This window comes from Platalea leucorodia (genome assembly GCF_965183815.1).
Source record: "Platalea leucorodia genome assembly, chromosome: 17".
In the NCBI taxonomy this organism is placed as follows: Eukaryota; Metazoa; Chordata; class Aves; order Pelecaniformes; family Threskiornithidae; genus Platalea; species Platalea leucorodia.
The window spans coordinates 574,390-596,987 of NC_138839.1; the positions used below are offsets into that span (position 1 = coordinate 574,390).

At 44.4% G+C, this 22,598-nt stretch overlaps 1 protein-coding gene across 1 annotated transcript; it reads left to right on the forward strand.

Annotated features, from left to right (window-relative positions):
* Positions 1-402: 402 nt before the first annotated feature.
* Positions 403-22,374, forward strand: DNAJC11 (DnaJ heat shock protein family (Hsp40) member C11). Its single transcript, XM_082328918.1, has 16 exons — positions 403-514; positions 4,119-4,248; positions 6,426-6,499; positions 7,700-7,801; positions 13,049-13,177; positions 13,890-14,012; positions 15,249-15,322; positions 15,806-15,995; positions 16,384-16,469; positions 16,921-17,037; positions 18,030-18,185; positions 18,490-18,559; positions 18,683-18,740; positions 19,419-19,561; positions 20,042-20,171; positions 20,841-22,374. Exons 1-16 carry the CDS (start codon positions 443-445, stop codon positions 20,864-20,866), a joined length of 1,680 nt encoding a protein of 559 aa, XP_082185044.1. The 5' UTR covers positions 403-442; the 3' UTR covers positions 20,867-22,374.
* Positions 22,375-22,598: the final 224 nt, after the last annotated feature.

Below are 22,598 nucleotides of genomic sequence, written 5' to 3' on the forward strand. Positions count from 1 at the left end.
TGCCCACCCCGGCTCCGCCGGCCCGGGCCCCGCGGCCCTGCCCGCTGGCTGCTGCCGCAGCCGCCCCTCGGCCCGCTCCCGGCCGGGGCGACAGCGCGGGCACGGAGCGACCGCGGCGGGAGAGGCGCCTCAGGGCCCGGGCCGCCGCCGCGGGGCACGGGGCCGGCCCCGCCCATCCCGCGCGGCTCCCCGGCGACGCGGGCCCAGCACTCACCGCGGCATCCCGCGCCCGCCGCGCGCCTCGCCTCACGGCCTCTGGGGCGGGGCCTGCCCGCGCACGCGCAGACGGCTCGGCCGCGCGGTCCCGCCCGGGCGCATGCGCAAGCGCTCGGCCCTCCGGGCCGCTAGGGGGCGCGGCAGCGAGCGGCGCCACGCCTCGTGCCCGCTCTCGCGCCGCTGCCACGCCCGGCCGCGCGGCGGCGCGGGGTGAGAGGTCGGGAAGATGGCGGCGGCCTTGGGGGAGGAGGTGCCGGACAACGAGGACTACTACTCGCTGCTCAACGTGCGGCGGGAGGTGGGCCCGCCGGCGGCGGCGGCGGGCGGGGAGGCACCGACGCGGGCCGGGGCGGCGGGGCCGGGCGGGCCGTGACCCCGGTGCCCGCCCGGGCGGGCCGGGCCGCGGCGGGGCCCGGCGGGCGGGAGCGGGGCTGCCTCAGCGCGTCCTCGGGCCCGGGCTGGGGCAGCCGCTGCCCGGAGCAGGACTTCGGAGATCCGGCGGGGACCGCAGGGCTGCCCGCGGTGGGCGCAGCCTGGGGGCGCGGGTGAGAGCCAAGGGTGAGGCGGGCAGGCTCTGCAGCGGCCTCCTCCGCCCGGTTCTCGGGCGAGTGGTAGCCTGGCCTTGGGCTTGTCTCTGCCTACGCGTACGGTGTACTTACCTCTTCGGTTGCCTGTTCGGTCCCGTTTTAACCAGCGCTCTGCGGACTTTCCAAATGTTTCCAGATCGGAAACACCTACATTTTTTGCAAAACACCTCTCGTCAAAAAAAGGAGAATCAGTCGTCCTCGGTTTCATTTTTAAGAATAGACCGGTATTAATTGATGTGGTTTTGTTATGCTAGAACAGTTTGGAACTTAATGGAAGGTAACTGCTTTTTTTGTGGTAATAATTAGGCAAATCGCCAAAGATCTGAATGTATAAACTGTCCTGTAATTTGTTTCATCAAATGCAATAACAATTTATATATATACACTATGTATATGTGTGCGTGTGTATATATAAACAGACCTCACTATTCGAGCACGTTGGCCTAGATGTTAACGATTGGAGCTGAAGGAGGCTTTTACTGAACTACAACTACTGCGTGTAATAGGAGTTCGAGACTCAGAAGGGATTCAGTCTGATAGCTTTGAAAAAACTATCTTTGGAGTTAATGTCAGTACTTGTGGCCTCCTTGGCAGTCTCATGTGTTTCATTTGCGTAAATCTGCGTTTCTGGAGGAAAAATGTGTGGAAGTAACTGTTTGCCCAACTCTCTAATGCCGTGCAGTAAAGTGTGCTCTTTTTGGAAAAATTTCTGTGCAACTCAAGCCCGAGTCTTGTTAAAAGCCGGTGGGCCGTACTTTTAGATCACTCAACAGCTTTTGTAGTTCACCCTCCCAAAGGTCAGCAGTGTGCCCACGTAGAGGTTAAAAGAAAGAGGTAGGAAACGCACAAGGGTTGCGACTGCTTGGGAGATTAACAGCGAAGGCTTAATAGTTAACTTAGCTACGCTTGCAGCCCTTCGCTAGAGACCAGAGAATTCAGGTTTGGTATAGCAGGGAGCTGGAAACCAAGTTAAAATGGTCTTTGAGGGAGTAATTCCAACTGAGAGTAGTAGTTGCTTTGTTAATTACCCCTTGCTAATTAAATTCAAATTAAATGCTACTATCCTGTGTAGCAGTGGAATGCAGTGAACTCGCATTTCTGTATGCTGAGCCAGCTTCGTGTGATGTGGCAGCTGAGCTTAAAATAATAGTTAACCACTGAACTTTGCAGCCCCGATGAGGAGAGCAGGCCTACCACGCAGCGATTTTCTAGAGTGTATGTATATAAATGTTTAATCTTTTATAGAATTCAATCCAGTAAAAACGTGGTAGAGTGTTTGAGATGTTAAATGAAGCTGTTTAAACCCCAAACAGGGAGATGGGGCACCTTTTAATTTTGCCGGAATTTTGGTAATAAAAATGTAACTTACATATGATTATTACTGACTTATGTATTCCATTGCAATTTGAAATGATGTCAGTATTTCTTTAGCGGTTTCTAAGAGGCTATTGCTCATGAAATATTGAACCAATGACCCGAGCTATTCAATGATGATGAAAGGCCCAATCTAACATTTTATTGAACATGGCATTTATGAAAAATGAAACTGCTCATTTCTATTATATAATCAATAGCACATTAAACCATTTATCATTAATTTGATTAAAGAATGCCATTTTAGACCTATACGTTCCCCTGCCTTCTCAGTCGAGTTTAAATTCGATGCCCGAGAAAGCATAAGGTAGTAAAAAGAAAAGAGCTAATCTGTAGCTACCTTTACTGTCTCGGGGCCAGCAAATTTGGCAGATCCTCTTTTGCTGTATCATTTAGAAACATTAACATGAAATAGTACAAATGTGCAGAGAAAACATTTATTCTAAGCTGTCCTCGAAATTGAAAGGATTTCTAGCTGTGGTACACGAATGCATTTCTTTGATGAAAACCCAGACTCTCCGTACCACAAGCTGGAAAAAAGATGTTACTTTAAGTAATGAATTTTTAGGGCCTTTATTTCCACGGTGAAAGCTTGGAAACTGTGAAAGCTTCAGTCACTGAAGAGCATTAAGAGTAAATGGAATTTGTATCTTCAGATTCTGTTATCGAAAGTCATCTTCTGGGTGCCCCTTTCTGGCTTGCTGGCGTTGTATTCCCGTCCGTTGTAACCCCTGGCTCTGATAAAAGGGATGACATTTGCTTGAAGGAGGCCGGCAAGTCCCCGTCACGTTGTTTTGGTTATTTTACTCTGCGTGTTTCTCCTGGTGCAGAGAAGTGGCGTCCTGCTTCCTGCGCCCTGGGAACTGATTCTTGCCTGGACGGTTTTGTAACTGGCCGCTTGGCAGCTCTGTGAAGCTGCATGCGCTACCTGTGCCTTTCGGGGAAGTTCTGGATGATTTTGACAACCGCGCTTCTAAACAGGTGTTAACCAGCCTCCAAGGAATAGATGGCTGCTGCAGTATAAGGACTGTTGCAGGAATGAGATGAGAAAGGGGAAGTTACCAGGACTCTCTGGAGTCAAAAATAATATTGCTGTGAGGTTGTCTCCTGCAAGACGGTAATGGAAGGAGTGGGGTTTTTATTCCATTGATTCTGAAAGAGGCATCCAAAATCTGTCTTCGGAACGAGGCCAGGTGTTGTCTCAAATTCTGGAGTGGTTGTGGTATAGAACAGGACTTTTTTTTTTCTTGGTGCATTTAGTGACACGCTGTTCTTCTGGTCATCGTCTGCTGCAGGTGAGTGTGTTTTTGAGGGCAGACGATGCACCTGCCTTTCTTGGGGCACAACAGAGAGCCCTCGCTGTACAGGAAGGGAGGTGCGAGGGAGCATAGCAGCGAAGGGCTGAATGTAAAACTGCAGGTTTGCATGTCTTACCTTTACTGCTGTGGAAGGTCAGTGCTTTTTGATAGTTATAGAGTCTACTGGAGGGTTTAAGATTGAAATACGAGTAGAATTTGATGTACATTTCTGGATTTAAGTGTTCTTATCCTGAGGTGGCTTTATTTTTCTTTGCTTTTCTGCATTGAATTGAGGAGACGGTCGTTGCCTAATGAAAATAATGTATGAACAAAGATTGCTTTGGTGTTTTGTGGGTTTTGGTTTTTTTTTTTTTTTTTTTTACTTAACTTTTTATACCTAGGTGTACACTGATGAGCTGTTGCTGTCACTTGTCGCACTATAAATAGTGTGGAAAATACTGGCGTGCATAATTGAACATTTCATTAACTTATGTAATGAAAAAAAAGTCCGTTCTTGATTTTGTGTAAATAAAAGTAGTGTAATGTAATAGCTGATGGACTTCTCTTTTAGGGCTGATCTTGAGAATGGTCTTTTTTACATAGCATTGGTTGTACTTTAATTCATTTTTACCGCTTTTCACAGGCCTCTCAGGAAGAGCTAAAGGCTGCCTACCGCCGACTGTGTATGCTGTACCATCCAGACAAGCACAGAGACCCAGAGCTCAAAACACAAGCTGAGCGGCTGTTTAACCTTGTTCACCAAGCTTATGAAGGTCAGTGGAAGTCTCAAGTTTGCAGAAACTGTTTTCAGGATTTTTTCTGGAAGGAGGGCTGTGTCTTTATGCTTTTTTAAGAAGAGAGATATTATTATAAAGTAATAATAAAATTTGCTGATACTTAGCGATGCTTTGTTTCCCGCTTCTGTCCTGTAAATCAGAGGAGCAACGCAGTATAAATTCTGCAATGAACAAGATGTGGAGTCTCTGTCTTATTTCCTGCATGTTGTAAATAATCTTTTCACCACTTCCCTTACTTCTGAAAAGACTCTCTCATAAGAGACTGAAGACTGAAAAGCTTCAAACGGAAAGACAATTTCATATTTTACTTTTGAACTGATGCATCCTGAATTTCTGTTCTCTGTCACCTGATTGCAGTCTCCATTGTTTTTCAGCAAGTTCTTCCATATTCTAGGACTGAGATAAGGACAACGGATTCATAGTAGTTAGGTTTTTTTCTCATCCAAGGATGCCAAAGCCCTTTAAAAATATTCTGAATTAAGACGACATATACTTAAATCCCAGTGTCACCAATACATAGTGTAACTGAGGCACGAGGAAGTGATTTGTTAGAACTAGCCTGCAGCATTTTGCAAGTGTGATAAGGGGCACCTGGAAGGCAAAGGGATTAGAAGCTGGTAGGACTCTTCTGCATTAAAAAACTGGTGCAGCAAACTAGATGCCCGGTCCTGTAGCCTAAAGAGAAACTAAAGCAAAATGATGAATGAATATTCCTCTATTAAACCTCAAAGATGAGCTTTTTTTTTTACTCTCATGTTTTCTGAGTGATAGGCATTTGTTTCTTCCAGTTGGACTTGGATGTGGGTGGAGTCTTTTACGTTGTCCCTAGTTAGGCGTTAGGACACGTGGAAGCTTTTGCTGGGGAGAACAGTGAAGGTCTTACATTGATGACATGGGGAATAAAAGCTCAGGATGCTTCAATAATTTCATTTTAATGTAGTGAGTAGGTCTTACATTAGAGTCAGCTTTCCCTTTGAATTCTGTGGCTTTGCTTGGCTCTGTGTTACGATATATAAGTAAATTGTTGCTCATTTAGTACCGAATGTGAGCATAATATTTTAAAAGCAAAAATTTTGACGTCTTGAAAATAAGCCACCCCACCTCCTGCCTATTTTCTCCCCCTCCTCTTCTGTCTCTTAGTATCACACAACAAAAGATTTTATCAGAATTTATAAAACATAGTATCTGCCTGTGACATTTAGCAAGTTCAATAATCTTCAAGTAGTTTAAATCAAAGCTCAATTACTAGTACAAGCCTTTTTTTCCCTTAATATATACACCCAGCTCCCTGAAGACTCATCAGTTCCTCCACAGTCAAAAGAAATACATGATAAGGATAAAGCCAGTCTTGGAACCACGTGGGAAAAATACTGAATTTTTTTTTTTTTTAAGGAAGGGTGTGGTATGAGAGATTATGCATTTAAATATGCCTTACATTTTAGAGATTCATCTTAATTCTATGTGCAGTCTTTTCCAAAGTAACTGTTCTGCAGTCTCCTGGTGTATTTTATTTTCTCCATTGTATTGGGTGACTTTTTGGGAGATTCACATTCTACATACTTTTTTGCAATTATCCTGTAGTTGATGTTTGGCAAGGCATGAACTGCCTCATGGAAATTGTGTCGGTGGTGCTCGGCACATCCCACATTTTTGGACTGGGTGGGAAAGGCTCAGTGGACAGGGTCGGTGAGGAAGATCGGCAACAGGGAGCGAAACACTAAAGAGCTTTGAAAGCTAGACAGAGGCAGATGTCAATCCTCCTCAGAAAGTTTCCAGGGACGGCTATTGCTGAATTGCTGATAATCCCACTGATAGTTAGAGGGCTTATGTCACCTTTCAGTCAGAGAAAGCAGTATTAAAAAAACCCCACTGCGTATTCAGTTAGTCTGCATGTCTCTCTTGTGTTCTTTTCACTTTTTGATTTTAGAAGTAAGGAGGAAAAAACAAATTTTGCTGGGGGGAAATGTCAGTGTGTCCTGTTAATACAGCGTGAAAAGGTTAAAGGGAGTTAATGTAAAAATTGGATGCAACTGTAGAACAATATGTTTCCAGGATCTGTGCTTGAATTCCAAATAACACTAGTGTGTTGGTCTGAAATTTGAGGAGAAGACCAAAAACTGAGTTCTCTCCTCTCTTTTGATTTTAACTTGCAGTGCTTAGTGATCCACAGACCAGAGCCATCTATGACATATATGGGAGGAGAGGACTGGAGATGGAAGGATGGGAGGTGAGAGAAATTTAGCACCTTATGGCCAGTGGAATTGGCTAAACCCACCTTTATCTGACATTCTTGTTTTATCGAGCTGCACTGACACCTTGATGGTAACAAATGCCTGTTTGTTTGAAGGCATCCTTGTTTACTTATTTCTGTCTTTCTGCTGAAACACCATGATGGATTTTCAAAGAATACTTAGGTTTTTCACTTGACAAGAGAACAATAAACCTGACATTCAGAGTTCCATAATAGGATATTACTGTGACAGGCAACATCTTTGTCTGAGACAAATGCGTCATTATTGTCCATCTAGTCTCATTTTTTTTCATCTAAAACTTTTTTCCAGCATCGGCTAGCCTCTGAGTTTGAAATTACTTTTTCTTTCTGTGCTTTTTGTTTTGTTTTTTTGTTTTTTTTGTTTTTTTGTTTTTTTATTTTATTGTTGGTTTGGTTTTTTTGGGCTTTGAAAGAGAACTTGTCCATTCCTGGCTTTCCTGTTGTTAATTCCCCTGCTAGCCTCTGCCAGTCTTAGTTGATTGCACTACGCTGCTTGCTGCAGAATCATTTTGTATTGGGTCAGGTCAGTACCAAGGTCAAGTTTGGAGTTAGTAGCAAGAAATGTGGAGCAGTGGCAGCGTGTAATAGACATTTTTCAGCTGCTTGTGGCAGACTTGATCTTATTTTGAAAAGCCAAATCCAGTACTCTTTCTGTCCATACCTAGAGCCATACCTGTTGAAAACCCTTGTTCCCTGAGCCATGTAAGGTAAACAGATGTGAATCAGCGTAGCCTAAAATCACAAAACTCTCGCTGAATCAGTTTACGTCAGGCCAGGAACTTTCAGTCTTTTTCATTTTTGTATCTACACCTAGTAGAGAAGTTAATGTATAGCTGTTGGTAATGGCTGTGCTGCAGTATCTTGTACTTGTGGTTTGAAACCTATTTGCCCTGGTTTTGTCACGGGAATAGAAATAACAACACCATTTTCCCTTCTCTCAAAGCATGGGGTTTTCTCTCATGCCTGCCATTTGATCTGGCCCAGGTGTTTGCTTCCAAACTCTGACTATTGAAATTCGTGCAGAGTGGCTTACAGCAGCAGCAGGGGCAACGTGTTAGAGCGTACCAGGTCAGTGGACGTCCGTCCCGTCAGCAGCGCAATACCCTGAACATCCTCTTTCTGGTAATCTTTTGGTTTTAATTTCTTTTTGAGCAGGTTGTGGAGAGGAAGAGAACTCCAGCTGAAATCAGGGAAGAATTTGAGCGTTTGCAGAGAGAGAGGGAAGAGAGAAGACTGCAGCAGCGAACTAATCCAAAGGTAAACAAAGACTTCATCCTAGTCTCAAGAGTGAATCCATAAATTATTACTAATATGCAGGGTGTGATGAGCCTAGATGAGGCTGTAGTAAATAGCCCCTTAGGTATCTATACTTAGTGAGTTACTTTTCCTTTTTCGAATATGCAGTTTCTCTGGACAATGTAGGGAAAACAGCTGATTCTTTGAACACTAATCCTCTATTGGAAGTTCTTTTTCTTTTTTTCGTTGAAACATGTAGGAGCAAAATATCTCTTTCAGCAATTTCAAGAAAACAGACCTAACACTGAAATGTTTATGATTTCTTTCCAAGTATTCCAAATAAAATGAAACTCCCTGCAGTTACCTGACAGGTTTTCCCTTCAACACTGCTGTAGTGTCACAGCAATGTGGGGAGATATTCAAACGCAGCTTTGAAGCCAATGAAAAATGTGAGGCAGCTACCAAACCAGCTGGGTAGCAGAACTCTTCCGGCTGCAGCACAGTGAGCAAAATCAACCTGAACAGGATTGGGGTCTTGCCAGTTTCACAGTTAGCGCCTGTTTTAGGAAAGCTTGATTGTGTTCTCAGGATGTGAATCATAGAGTATTCCGTTCCCATCTCTCAGTCACTTTGAGCAGCCATAAACTGACACTAAATGACCCACCTCGCAGTTGAATCTTGGCTGTTCAGAGATGATCAAGAATACTGTGTTGAGGAGGTTGTTCTCCTAGTAGTGTTGGGATGGCAGGGAGAAGTGGAAATGATGATCGACTGCTGCTTCTTCTGTCACCTGGAATACTCCCCTGGCAACTGGAATACTCCTCTGGCAACTGGAATACTCCAATAGTTTAGAATACTAATGGCTTTGCTGGCTCTTGGCTTGATAAGTATGCTAGGCAAACTCGGGTTTCGTCAGGGTTGTCACTGACCAAGGTTTCAGAGCTTGTTGAATCACAAAAATCTTGGTTCTCATGCAGTGAATAACATTATCCAAGAGCTGCATCTGTACTCACCAAATGTATTCATACTTTACTTTACCTGTATCTATATTTTTCTTGGGTTTTTTTGCTTAAACTATCAAAAACCATTTTATACCTGTTTTTGAAATGTGTTGGAAAACCATTTCCTCTATGCAGTATAGAAGTGGTCCATGGTGGGGGAGTGATAATTTTTCTCTGTCTACCCCAAGGTAACCGTGCAGATATTTATGTAGACAAACTTTCTCCGTCTTGAAAAAATAAGCTGTGATGAGACATCAATATTTTATTTATAAATGCTTCTATTCTTGGTGGAAAACTGGGTATCCCCAGAGCTCTCGCCGGAGGCTTGCAGTCAGTGCAGATTCTGCGTCCTGAGGCACAGGTGGCTGTACTCTTTCGGTGGCTTTAGAAGAGGAGGTCTCCTGTGTTCAGGCACGGACTTCTAAAGCGTTGCAACGTAACTTGCGTAACCCGAGAAACAAACCACCCGTTGATTAACTACTACTGCTTTTGGTTTTGGAGGTTGCTGTTGTTTTCATGGTCAGCAGTTTAAAATCACAATGTTTTCTGAGTGGACAGAAGTGTGAGTACAGTAGTGCTTAGGACTGTATCAGAAAAATGTCCATCTGAGAAGACCTTTAATGTTTTGAGATACTCACCTTGGCACAGGCTGTGGATCTGCACTGCTCTTAGCAAAGCAAATCGACTAATACAGATCACCAGGCTGTTGTGGATAGTGCGCGAGTACTAAGAACTTGTTTGTATTGGAAGAGTAAATAAGCGTAAGGTGTTAGGTGAATATCTGCTGACAGCATTATTCCAAGCAGGAAGGGATTTCTGGATGCCACAAAACAGGCAAGTCGAACTGTCTCTGCTGGAGATGGGGGTGGCTGGGGTCAGAAGGGTGTTCTGGGAGAGGGGCATGGTCCCTCCCCTCTTCAAAGCTCCACCTCGTGCTTCTCTGTGACTTTAGGAATTTGGCATTTTATCTGGGCGCCTCGCCGTGGCTGTGAGCAGTAAAACGCAGAGCTGCATTGTAAGCCTCAGCCTCTGTGTCCTGCGATAAAATTAGCCATCTGGGTGTTTACCGCAATTGCTGATTGGCAGCCTATAGAAATGTCTCTCCAGGCAGTGTTCCTGTGGAATTAGGTAGCGCAGCTGCGATCATTTCATACACGAACGCAAGTTATTTTAAAATTTCCAACATTTTGTCAGTTCTATAAAACGGTTCCAGCAAAATAAAACATTTTAACCAGAAATGTTGAGCCATAACCAGATGTAGGCAATTTGGCAGGTTTCGAATTGAGTCTATTATTTGCTTTTAGAGCTTTGTTTTTGCTTTCAAAGACGTGCAGAAGGGTTGAAAAGTTCATTACTTGATTTGAGAAGAGCTGCTTCCTGTTAGGAGAAATTAAATCCCGTTATTTTCCTGCTGCGGAAGGTCAACATCCAAGAAATGCAGGTCCCTCAAGGCTTAGTCTTGCACAGCTTCCATATGTCACCTTCCAGAAGGTAAATCCCTAAGAAAAAAGGTGAGGAGGGAGTATATTCTTCTCTGGCACACCTCTTAATTCCATCAGTAAAGTCTGTTTTGTATTCGCAGGATGGCAAATAAAGGTGATTTTAAAAGATGACACCAGATAACAACTCTGATGGTTCTGTAGGGCCGCTCCCCAGCTTCCTGCCCTGCTGCGCTGGTGCGCTTTGCAGCACGTGGCATGCGTGCACCACCGACTTCTGAGCAGAGTTTTCCAGCTCTTTCCCTGCTGCTCTTTCTTGGGGGAAGGCTTTTTCGTTTCCAGTGGTCTGAGCAGGTGGCTGATGGGGAGTTGCGAGCAGCAGCAGTCCCCTCTCTATTATCCGGTGGCATAGGGGATGCTGTCGTTCGCCGGGAATATTTTTAACTTTACCATCTGCTGCTTTTCCTGTGCTTGCGCCTGAGCCAGTTTCCTTGCCAGGATCTATAGACCTCTGAGGGTGACTTCACCTGCTTGGCGGGAGGTGAAATGTCTGCACGGAGTCCACCGCTCACTTTGGCGAAAGGCAGCTAAATAGAAGATCTGCTGAGAAGCTGGGGAGGGAACAGAGACGCTCCTTTCCTCTGAATGTTTCTTGTGGATTTTCATGGATAGGTTCAGGTGTTTTCCTTTTTTCATTGGGAGGGGTATTTTTTCTAGAATTCGTGTGAAAAACGAAATCATAAGATTTTGGATATAATTGAAAGAAAGGAGGTGCAATGAATTTCAGGAATGTGTGTGGACCTTGGTGCATCTTTACAAAGGGTACAAGCATTGCAGTAGGAATAAACATAGTACAGTAAGATGTTTCTCAGTGGGGTTTTTTTTAGTGTAAATTCTTGAGAAAGCTTTACTGCCACTTACATTCCAGTCTGAGTTGAAAATACGCAATTTTCTGTCTTTTTTTCCATTCAAATTCAGCATACTTACTGCTCAGCATGATATCCCTTGTTTAGAAATGTTTAACTTGGAATTTAAAGTTGCAGTCTGGCAAAGGTTCTGCACCGAATGTGGTGGTCCGCATGGAAAACCTTTCTTTCCATCCTGCCTCTGTTACGAAAGATCTTGGGTTTTACATTTCCTTGAATTGAAGAGCCTCAGGGAAAAATGGAAATAGTTCTCTCTTTTGTTAAAATAAATGCTCACCTGTATTTAGAAACGTTTGATCGGCCACTCTGGAGTGCCTCTGCTGGAATTTCATTGAGTGGAGTTGGCACTTTGTGTTTCTCCTTGGCTGTTCTACTCCATGTCTTTCCAGAGGGCTGGAGCGGCAGTGCAGGGCTGCGCCGCTTCCTAGGTGGTTGGCGGTTTTGCCTCGCTTCGCTCTTAATTTGGCCTTGTTTCAAGGAACAGCACAACATAGGAGAGGGCTGAAACTGAAGAAGCTGCAGCGTCTGGAGAGCAGATCCCTTGAAGGTGACTTTGTAGGTGTTCCTGAAAAGTAGTCTTCTGCATAAAGGGCAGGAGCTTGTCATGGGGGCTGCCACAAACAGAACGATGAGCGTAATTGCTTTGAAATTCGCCAGCCTGCCAAGAGTGATTTGTAAACAGTTGGGGCACAGCCCCTGTTCCAGAGTTCTCCTGGAAATAATCACACCTTCCTGTGTTAAAATATTCATGCAATTTTTGCTGGGTGAGAAATCAGAAAATAAACATTGAGAAGAGGTTCGGAATCTCCACAGCAAATAAATAGTTGGGAGGCAAACCAGAGAGAAGTTTCGAGTCCTGTCAGACTCTGCAATTCTTCCTGTATTTATGGTTCAGCATTTGATTAGAGTGGAGTGAGCAAGGAGAAATGCTCTCTCAGTTTTAAATCAGAACGTATTCCATCCATACTTGGACTCTGTGCGAGTGGGTTTTGTACCTACCCAGCTATTGAGTTTCTTTATACAAATTGTGCAGAGTTCATTGTGTGCTTGTGCACAGAGGGTGGTTTGTTTTTTTTTTTTTTATTGCAACTGGTACACTTTATTTGAGCTGGAATGCTGTTTAATGGGTCTATAGGGAAGGTTTCTAAGCCTCTTGAAGTTATATGACCCAGACAAGGATGTAATCGTGCCCTTTTCAAATAAACCCGCTCTTGCAGTTAGTCTGAGTGAGCACAGCAGCAGGCAGCCAGACTATTTAGCTGTGGCCTAGTTTTTTGTAGGAATAAGCTTTTCAATGGTCTGAGAAAGGAAATATTTACCACTTGCTAAAAGTCTCATCTTTGTCAAGCTTTTCTTCTGATTACAAGATTTAAACTAGGAAAAAAAAAAAGAAAATTTTTTACTAGCAAGGTTAATTGCAAGTGAATGATGCAGCTCAAAACTCAGTTGTTTCAGATAACTCATAAGAAAGCATTTGGGGGATTTCTGGCCAAGTTCCATTGAAGGAGATCAATTTCTAAAATATGTTATTTCAACTTTAAAATACTGACAGAGCAGAGTCAGTTGTGCAGGAAGAAGAAACCTGCTGTGTAAAAGTGTTCTACCTACTTCCGTAGTGTGTCACAACAGAAGAATTACCTGCTGGTATTGCAGGTTGCATTCCTGCTGAAAAAAAAGTCTTTTATCCAGTATATTTTATGATTTATATTGCTGTTTTAGAATATTGTAATAGTTCATTTTTGTGAATGCGTAAGAAATGCATTTTGGAGTGGAAAAGGTAATTGTAGAACAAGAAAAAACTGCAAAAAAATTTAATCGTATACAAGGATGGTTTAGCTATTTGGCCTATATGCATTGGGTGCTTGTTAATGCTAAGTACTTATTTCACTTGTCATCCCTTAGGGAACGATTAGTGTTGGAATAGATGCCACTGACCTCTTTGATCGTTACGACGAAGAATACGAAGATGTGCCTGGGAGCAGCTTTCCCCAGATTGAGATAAACAAAATGCACATATCCCAGTCCATTGAGGTAAGGAGGGCAGACACAGCTGCTGGTGTGGAGCAGGGCCTGAGCTAATGAGGCACTGCAGTGCAAAGCAACAGAAAATGAAACACTGCTCAGGGGGTTCTCATCTTGATTTATGGAAGGATGCGATTACCAGCGTGGGTGGGAAGAGGAAGCTCAGTTCTAGCAGGACTGCGTGTTGACTGTGCAGCATGCGTTTGTGTGACTGGTTTGTAGGCTACAGTGGTTCTGCCTTCCTGCTAGCGGGGAGGCTCAATTGTGATTGAAAACAGGCATCTAGTTCTCACTGAACATAGAGTATTTAGTGCATGAAAACGAACGGCGCCCAGTTTTGAGGATGTGGGTAAGGAAAAGAAGGGGGAGTGTTTCCTCTGTTTGGGAAAGCTGAAGAAATTTAGTCTGCTAGTGAGGTGAGGAGGGTTTGCAGCTCAGGGTCAGGACTTCAAGGTGGTGCATTAAAAGTGTCACAGATGTCTGATACTGTAAGAATTATCTCGCTTTTTGCCATACTTGATCTTAGACTACAAAATTTAGAGCAAGTGTGGCTATGTCTGGTTCAAACACCTGGGCTTAGTGGATGACAAGGAGTCAACTGGAGTGTTACCTGTGTCTCTGCGCTTACAGTCTCTGCAGTCACGATTATGTCCTTGCAGAACATGTATTAAATGTGTGAATTGGGGTCAGGGTAATTGGTAACAATATATTTATTTTTCAGGCACCGCTGACTGCCACGGACACAGCAATACTGTCTGGTAACCTTTCCACCCAGAATGGGAATGGAGGTGGATCAATTAATCTTGCTCTGAGACGAGTGACTTCTGCCAAGGGATGGGGAGAGGTAAGAGTACTAGCTGTTACGCATTTTTTTATATCCAGTCTATTTCAGGCTGCTTGGATTAGTTACCTAGAGTTTATTTTCTTTAGGGAACTTCAGCTCTGTTTCACCTCTTATTTTCTACATTCAGTAGAATGCAGAAAAAGGAATTCTCAAAGGAATTTGAGAAAAAAGGAAGGCCAAACCTTGTTTTTTCTTAATTGCTTCCCCTTTCCATTTGGCTATGCATTTTGGACTTCACTTATGCTGACTGAATTGTTACCTGTTGTTTCCAGGGCCTTTCTAATTTCACTGTCTGAAGCCTCCCAGGTGCCTTCTGGAGGCTGTGAGCGTGCACCTTAGGGCAGCGTGATAGTTTGCCTTCGCTTCAAAAACTGCTCTGCTCACAAGGGAAGAAGTTATAGGCGAAAATAGTTTGACTCCCAGGCAGACAGGATCTAAGTAGCTGGAAGGTCCCATGTCACCACCTGAAGGCTGTGCCTCACTAGTCCAGTGGCTCAGCTCCTCAGCTTGTGAGAAATGGGAGTTTTCCTCTTCTTTGAGAGTTCATAGACTGGAAGCATTTGATTTGCATCAGGATTTTGTAATATTGGTAATACAGGAGCTTGTGGATATTGTTGTGAGTCAGTTAACTAAAAAGTTTTAAAAAACCCATGTAATAAACTTACTTGGGAGATGCAGATGTAGTAGGAACTGCTTTTGCAGGCTTTGTCATGAAAAGCGTCGGGTCTAAGAACTGCTTCCGTTAATGAGACTGAATAGCACCAAATAAACATTGAATAGCAGCCCTGAAGTCACCCAGACTAGCGGATGAAGCAGCAGGCCCGTTTTGCAGACGCTGAGACGGTGCAGCAGCAGAACTGCTGACAGCATTACTGTGAGGCCGTCCTGAGAAGGACTCTTACACTCAGAGGGCAGCGGCCAAGCCTTGCTGTTCGCCATTGTGGGGCTGTGATGGAGGTGTTTTCTCCATTTTCACTGGAGCAACCAGAGCAGGTACTCATAGTAGTAGGCTGTAGCACGACGGAACTGGCTGTGTTTTACTCATGAGGAGCCTACTCAGTGAGACACCTCTTACTCTGAATGCAAAGCTAGCAGAAAAGAGAGGATGCTGAAATATGTGGTAAATGTTACTTGGATGTGTAAAATGTCTGTGATGTAAATGATGCTTGTGAATTACTTTGTCGCTGTTGTAAAAGATGTTTTCTTCTAACAATTTGGCGTTGTGCATTTAAACAGTTGGAGTTTGGAGCAGGAGACCTTCAGGGACCTCTCTTTGGTCTGAAGATATTCCGTAATCTTACACCAAGATGGTAAATATTAGAAAAATGGTCTAACGATTCATATTCCACACTAAGGAGCTAAATGGCTTGAATTCTCTTCCATGTTAATTCTGGATTTGTTTTCTGTCCTACAAAATAAGGTATTTCTTCTTTGGACTTAAGGTCATGCTTTAGGACTGATCAAAATGCTTGTTTCCTTTTTGTGTGTTGGTGTCCTTCATTTTCATATTTCCAGTTTAAGGAGGGTCTGTGTTCCACATCGTTAGATTTGTATTTCATCTTGTCATGAATTCATGATACTTGAGACGTGATCTCACAGTCAGAGCAACAGAAGTTTGCTCTGGGAGCAGAACAAAAAATTGGGGAGCTCTTCTGGGGCTTCCATGTGTGAGACAGAGTTTCTGACAGCAAAAGAGGAGATGATATGTCATATTTTAGGGAAATAAGTAGGAACTTGAGGCCATCTGGGAGCCTGTGCTTTATCACTGATGAGGCTTTTGTTATCTCTCCTAGTTTCATCACTACAAACTGTGCCCTGCAGTTTTCGTCCCGTGGGATCCGCCCAGGCCTCACCACGGTCCTAGCCCGCAACCTTGACAAGAACACGATGGGCTACTTACAGTGGCGGTGGGGCATCCAGTCAGCCATGAACACTAGTATTGTCCGGGATACAAAAACCAGCCATTTCACCGTGGCGTTACAGGTGAGTCCTGTTGCTGTACGCGGGGGACAGCGATACCACCCCGTGGGGGAGAAGTGCCTCAGCTTTTCCGTCCCAGCAGTATTTTGGCTTGGGACTAGAGGATAACGGAGCAGTTGGTACTGTCTCATACGAACACGTAACGTTGGTAACCAGCTGCATTTGGCAGAGTGCAACACTTTGCACCCAACATGGTCCTATTTGATGTGGATCAGCTCACGTTAGGGTCAGGATGCACAACACAGACCGCAGAGATTGCAGGCTGTGACGAGTAAGTGGCAAGCACTGCTATGTTTTCTCTGCCACTTAAAGGGTAAGAAAGGAAATCTGGGGGGACGTTCAGTGGTGGCCCAGGGTGTGTTTTCATACATTTGTGCCTCTTGTATTTCAGCTGGGAATCCCCCATTCTTTCATGATGGTCAGTTATCAGCATAAGTTTCAGGATGAGGATCAAACACGAGTGAAAGGTTCTCTCAAGTAAGTGCACAAGAGGAAATTCATATTGCTCACAGCCTGAAGAATCTGTCCTCTCCTGCTGTTGTAAGCCTCCAGGTTCCACGCAAATCAAATGCTTCAGTGGTCTTTGGGAATCTGCTTTTCATTAATTAAATCTGGTAGATGCTGAAGTTAATGTCTTGGAGGCTTAGGTCTGTGTGCCTCTTTGGATAAGTGGAACTTAAAATACTTGTGTGTGGTATCTCTACATCATCACCAGTAAGAAAGCCAGAAGTTCTTGTAGTCTGTTTACTACTTTAGAAGCCAAAACGGCTAATCTCACCTTGTAGATACACTGTGAATCTTCCAGTGGCCAACATCTGCTATGTACAGATGTATTTCCATGTTTTGGTTGTTGGGGAATTACAGGATTCAGTAAAGAGAAATTCAGGAGTCTTCCCTGTCTTACCATTTTTTGGTTCTGTTGTTCTAGGGCGGGTTTCTTTGGGACCATAGTGGAGTACGGAGCAGAGAGGAAGATTTCCAGGCACAGCATTTTAGGAGCCACCGTCAGTGTTGGTGTTCCCCAAGGAGTGTCTTTGAAAATCAAGTCAGTTCAAGATTACATCTCTAGATTGCAGAGGCTGACCGTAACCTGCATTGTTCTATTTCCAGTATTCAGGTGGGAAGGTCCCAATCTTAGGGCAATACAGGTATATTGATGTATCACTATGAAAGGTTGCAGCTGCCCTCTCCTCTGAGTGGCGCCTATCGGAAGCAATGTGTGGCTTCTGCCGCTGTTACCCTGAGCCTGAGCCACCTCTTTGAGGACTAGTGTGTGTGTGCATCACAATATTCTGAAAACAGAGCTTAAAGTAAGGTTTGGCGCAGTATGGTAAGCGGATGGAAGATTTCTGAAAATATTATTAGTAGAAATGGATTGAATTGCATTCTGTTTTTATAACACTGTACGCAAGTGTATACTTGAATTAGTGAATTATCGCTAACTAATACAGGCGATGATACCATTACCAAGATGCAGTGCACAAAGGGGCAGAACCCGTTAGGGGTTCATCTCCTGTAGTGCACTTTGAATTGGCGCCAGCAGAGGGCGTGCCAGGGCGCGGAAGCTGCTGGAAAGCCCTCCGACCCAAGAAAACGAACGTTTTCTAAAATATTATTATTATAAGCGTCAGAAAAATATTAACGTACTCATTCCTTGAAGGCACATACCGGTGTTGTGAGCATAGGCCTTCTCTATATGCATTGTCTTTTCTCTTGATGATGATGTTGGTCCCTTTCTGTGGTAAAATTAATGACCAATTAAATTCTCCTAAGATTAAAAAAAACACTTTAGAATGGCCAGGTACTATCACAAGACATGCCTGCTACATAAAAGTCTGGCTCTGGGTGGTGTCAGCTGTCTGTCTTACCATGGTCTTGTTTCGGTTTATCAGATTTTTGCCTTTTTGAGCTCATCATTCATCTCTCCTCTGGTTCAGCAGCTGTTCAGCAGCATGCACTGCTGCTAAGTGTACTTAATCAAGCACACTAAACTCTGCGCTTCCTCTTACTTGTCACTCTGTTCTTTTTTTGTTCCAGGTTGAATAGGGCTAGCCAGACCTACTTCTTCCCTGTCCACCTAACAGATCAGCTGCTTCCCAGTGCTGTATTCTATGCCACCGTGGGACCTCTAGTTATCTACTTCGCCATGCATAGGCTAATCATCAAACCCTACCTCAGGGCACAAAAGGAGAGGTGAGCTTGCAAGACTGTGTTTTAAATTCAGAGCTGGGAAGTCCCACTCAAGTGCTTCTGGGAGCCTGGTGCAAAGGCTGGGATATCCAGCTGAGGCACTGTGGTTCACTGCGTCATCAATACTACTGAATTCTGGAAGCCTGCAAAAATATCTTGAAAGGTGGGGAAGAACCTTAAAACCGAGCTCGTTTGTGTGAGGTTGTGGGTCAGTTGTAAGGAGGGTGGGTAAGCAGACATCTGCCACTTCGTGGCTGAATCCCATCCACTGTGTGGACCTGATGTGATGTTGACTTCCTTATGCCAGAGAGCTGGAGAAGCAAAGGGAGAGTACAGCCAGCGACATCCTTCAGAAGAAGCAGGAGGCTGAAGCTGCGGTAAGTCTGTCCTGTAACTAATCCCCCTTAGTTAAAGGAAGCTGTTTTCACTCTGGGCTTTTCTCTTTTGGACGCAGTGTCTGACACTGCTTGATTTTTGCTGTGCCCCTTGTGTTGTGACAGGTCCGGTTAATGCAAGAGTCTGTCCGGAGGATAATTGAAGCGGAGGAAGCCAGAATGGGTAAAGATTACAACATCGTTTATTGTTCCATGAATTTGGAGAGAGGAAGAAACAATACAAAGGCTGGGTGGTTGAGGGGGAGAAACGCAAGGTATCATTTCTTCATTTCCACCCCTAATGAAGCACAGCATAACTGCTGTTGCACGTGTAGTGGGCAAGTTCCATTATGATTCGGCTTCTGGTGCCTGAGCTTAGTAGGGATCCACTGAATATTATCTTGGGACATGCTGTGAGGTGGATCCACAGGGGGAAGACAATAGTCTGGATTCACCTCTTCACAAGAGAGAGGTGTGCGTATAAATCTGTGCAAAAGTTATAGTCTGAAGTTCAGGTTTCACTGGTCTCTAGCTTACACAGTTTGCTCCTGGATCGTAATGGAAATCAGAATTCTGATGTTTGCTAGCAATTTCCAAGAGAATGTTCCAAAGCGGACTGACATCCACTTGGACTGTCACATCAGCGTGGCATTGAAGTCATGTCGTTCTGTCCTAGTGCTGAAGATTGCTAACAAACACCCAAGTAGAAATGTTCTTTTGTCTTGAGAAGCATGGGTCCGGGCAGGGAAAATTGAAATATCATTGAAAGCAAGAGAGAATGTCGGGATGGTCTTTTCATCAGTGTCTGCCTAGCTGTCGGTGGAAGCCTTTGATCACATCTGTGATTTCATGTGAAATGCAGGTTTGATTGTAGTGAACGCCTGGTATGGGAAGTTTGTTAATGACAACAGCAGGAAGAATGAGAAGGTGAAAGTAATAGATGTGACTGTGCCCCTGCAGTGCTTGGTGAAAGACTCTAAACTCATCCTTACAGAGGCATCCAAGGTACGTAGCTGTTCTGTCAAAGCCCAGACTCAAGAGCTCAAATGTGTGACTCAGAATTTCAGTTGAACTGTATGCTGTCCTACCAGGGGATTACTCCACTGTGCTTGATGCTAGTGACTCTAGATTAATTTACAGAAGCCATTTACATACCAAGTGTTACGAGCCTCCAGGAACTTCTGTTTCTCTGGGCATTTCCAGTGCCAAAGTAACAGTGTCTCTGTATTTGCAGCGTGGGGCAGTGCATGTTACAGCCTCTGGGGCTGTACACCAGCAACTTCCCACCCCCCTGGTTCGCTCTTTTCTGTATTTAGAACTTGCCACTGGGGAGACGATTCCTTAGCTTCTCGTCTCATCTCATTGGCAACAAAACTCCTCTTTTTTTAATGACACCTTGTTCTGGCCCTAATGAATGGTTTTGGTCAGTCGAAGGGCTGTGAAAGTCCATTCGCCGATGCTCAGTCTGTCCTTCTCTGTTTCAAGGCTGGGCTGCCGGGTTTCTACGACCCCTGCGTGGGTGAGGAGAAGAGTTTGAAAGTGCTTTATCAGTTCCGAGGAGTTCTGCACCAAGTGATGTCAGCTGACACTGAGGCCCTTAGGATACCAAAGCAATGTAAGTAGCAGGGACCGCCCTGCTTCTTCCTTCGGGAACCAGTAAAAGATCGCTTCAGGTCTGTGTGGCGAAGCACGCAGAACTGGGGTTCTGGGGTTCAGAACTGGGGTTACTGAAATGGACTGACCATGATATGCCTCTGGAGTACGACCTAAAAGAGCTCAGCAGCTGTTTGTACCAGCTAGCCTTATATATCTAACTGGAGTTAGAAGCAGAGGCCTCCTACAGCTGCTGGTGTCCCTGCTGGGCAATTCACGGCATTGGATTGCCCTTTGAGGACTGAGTTGAATGTATGAAGGCAAGGCGGAGGCCTGAGCCAGATTTCTTCCTCATCCCCATTTATCTATCTGCCAAAACATTTTCTGTGCCAGAATAATTTTGTGAAACCGGTACCTGCTAGTGACAAGTTTTACTGGTACCCCTGTAGGTCTGGGGAGTTGGCTAAAGGGCACAAACCTCGTGTTTACTCTAGACCAGCTCCCTGGCCCAATTTAAGAAGCCTATCCACCTTACAAAGCCTCCATAAGTACATTGGAGGTGTATATGAATCACATTCTGTTGGCAGCCAGAAATATTCCTGTCTGTCCCTGGTCCAGTGGTAAGTTTGAGCTAGGATGTGTCTCGTCCAGCAGAAGTGGCATGTATCCATTTATTGTTCTTATCTGACAGCTCACAGAATCGATGCAGATGGCTAATCTGGTGAGAGTGTGCGCGTCCGTTATGGTACCTGGGTCAACGGAAACTGCAAAACCTTCCCCTGGACGCTACAAGTTTGAACAGAGACATTTTTATTTTTACTATCCGTATAGCAGGTGGTGTCCTACCAGTTATGTTAGGAGACAGAATGAGAGAACCTGCTTCTACAGGTGGCTCCAAGGCAATACTTCTCTGAATTGTGGCTCAGTAACCAATAAAGCAACGTGACTCTGAATGCGCAGTGCTTTCTGCTGAGGTTGTGCGAGCGGGCACTGGGCACCACCCGTCATGCAGCCATGTCTTTCCTGCTGCAATTTGGCCACAGTCCATTTGTGCGGTCTCGCATGTATCTTCTTGCACTGAGCAGGGAAGAAGACCTGTTACTCTCACTTCTCCATATACTTCCTGGGGTAGGTAACATACCTTCTTCTGCTCCTGAGGGGAAGTTAAGCTCTCTGGCCACCTCCTGGAAGGCCTCTGTGTAAATCCTTTTGTTGGAAAGAGGACAGAGATTGTTGTCCATCTCAACTCTGTATTTGAAATGTACTTGTGAAGAACAAGTATGTTTGAAATGAAGTTCTTTGCCTTTTGTAGTAACACGGACCTCTTCAGCATGAACCCATCTAGCTGCTCATTTCAAACACTGCTATTCCAGACAAGGACACAGGGCATAATAGTCTTATTAATTCTTCTGCCACCTAGAACTGTGTACTATCAAGGTTTTCAAGAAAAGAGGAAAGCAAGTGGGGGAGAAGGACAGCAATTAATTTCATTTGATTCTGATGCTGCCACTATCTCTTCCATCTAATTTATTTCTAGGAAAAAGAGGAATGTAGTTTATACAAGTAAACCAGACCAAAGTGAGGAGAGATACCAAACGGGTAAAGAGCTGAAAATGTAGAATTCAGCTGCCCTTTCTAAAAAGCATCAGTTATGACATAAATCCATTGGATTAATCTTGCATAGAAGCCATGCCAGTGATTTACCAGCAAAAAGGGCAGTCCTGTTCTAGTGACACAGCAGATGGAAATGGCAGCCTTATAGTATCTACTACACACTGCGTACGTCAACACTACTGAGGCTTTTTCATAGAGAAAAGGAATAATCGTGGCTGTTTCTCAGTCACAGTTCTGCTCTTGGTGAGTCCTAGAACAGCCTTCATTGCTTGCTTACATGCGAGACACGGGGGAAAGTATCTTGGCAGTGCGTTGTTGCTCTTGACAACTACTACCATAAATCATTTCCTGACATGTACCTGGCCCCTCTGTCTGTGCAACTGTAGTTCTCTTTGCTCAAGTCATTGTAACAGGAGAAGTAGATTTCCAAAAGCAGACTTATTTGAGCCAGTCTGAAAGAGATGCTCCCCCCCTCTAAAAAAAAAAGTTCATACAATAAAGGGGTGTTCACTTGTTTTTATTAAAAACAAAACAAAACTCTTCAGCTGTGACTCGCTCCTGGTGCAGGATTTTATTTCACTTACGACGAGTGTTCTGTTGATCTGAAATTAAATGTAAAATGTGCAATAAATTATATTCAGCTGAAAAGTAGCCCACATTCCCTTTGCATCTGTAGGACACTCTTGAAAATAAACTCCTGAAAAGCAAGGGTTGCAAGTTTTGTGACTGCACCCCCTGTCACATCCTGCTTATTGACCTCTGTTGATCGCTTGTACGTGTAACTGATTGAACTGGGCAGAACTCTCCACCAGGAATTCCTTTTTCATGTCTTCTC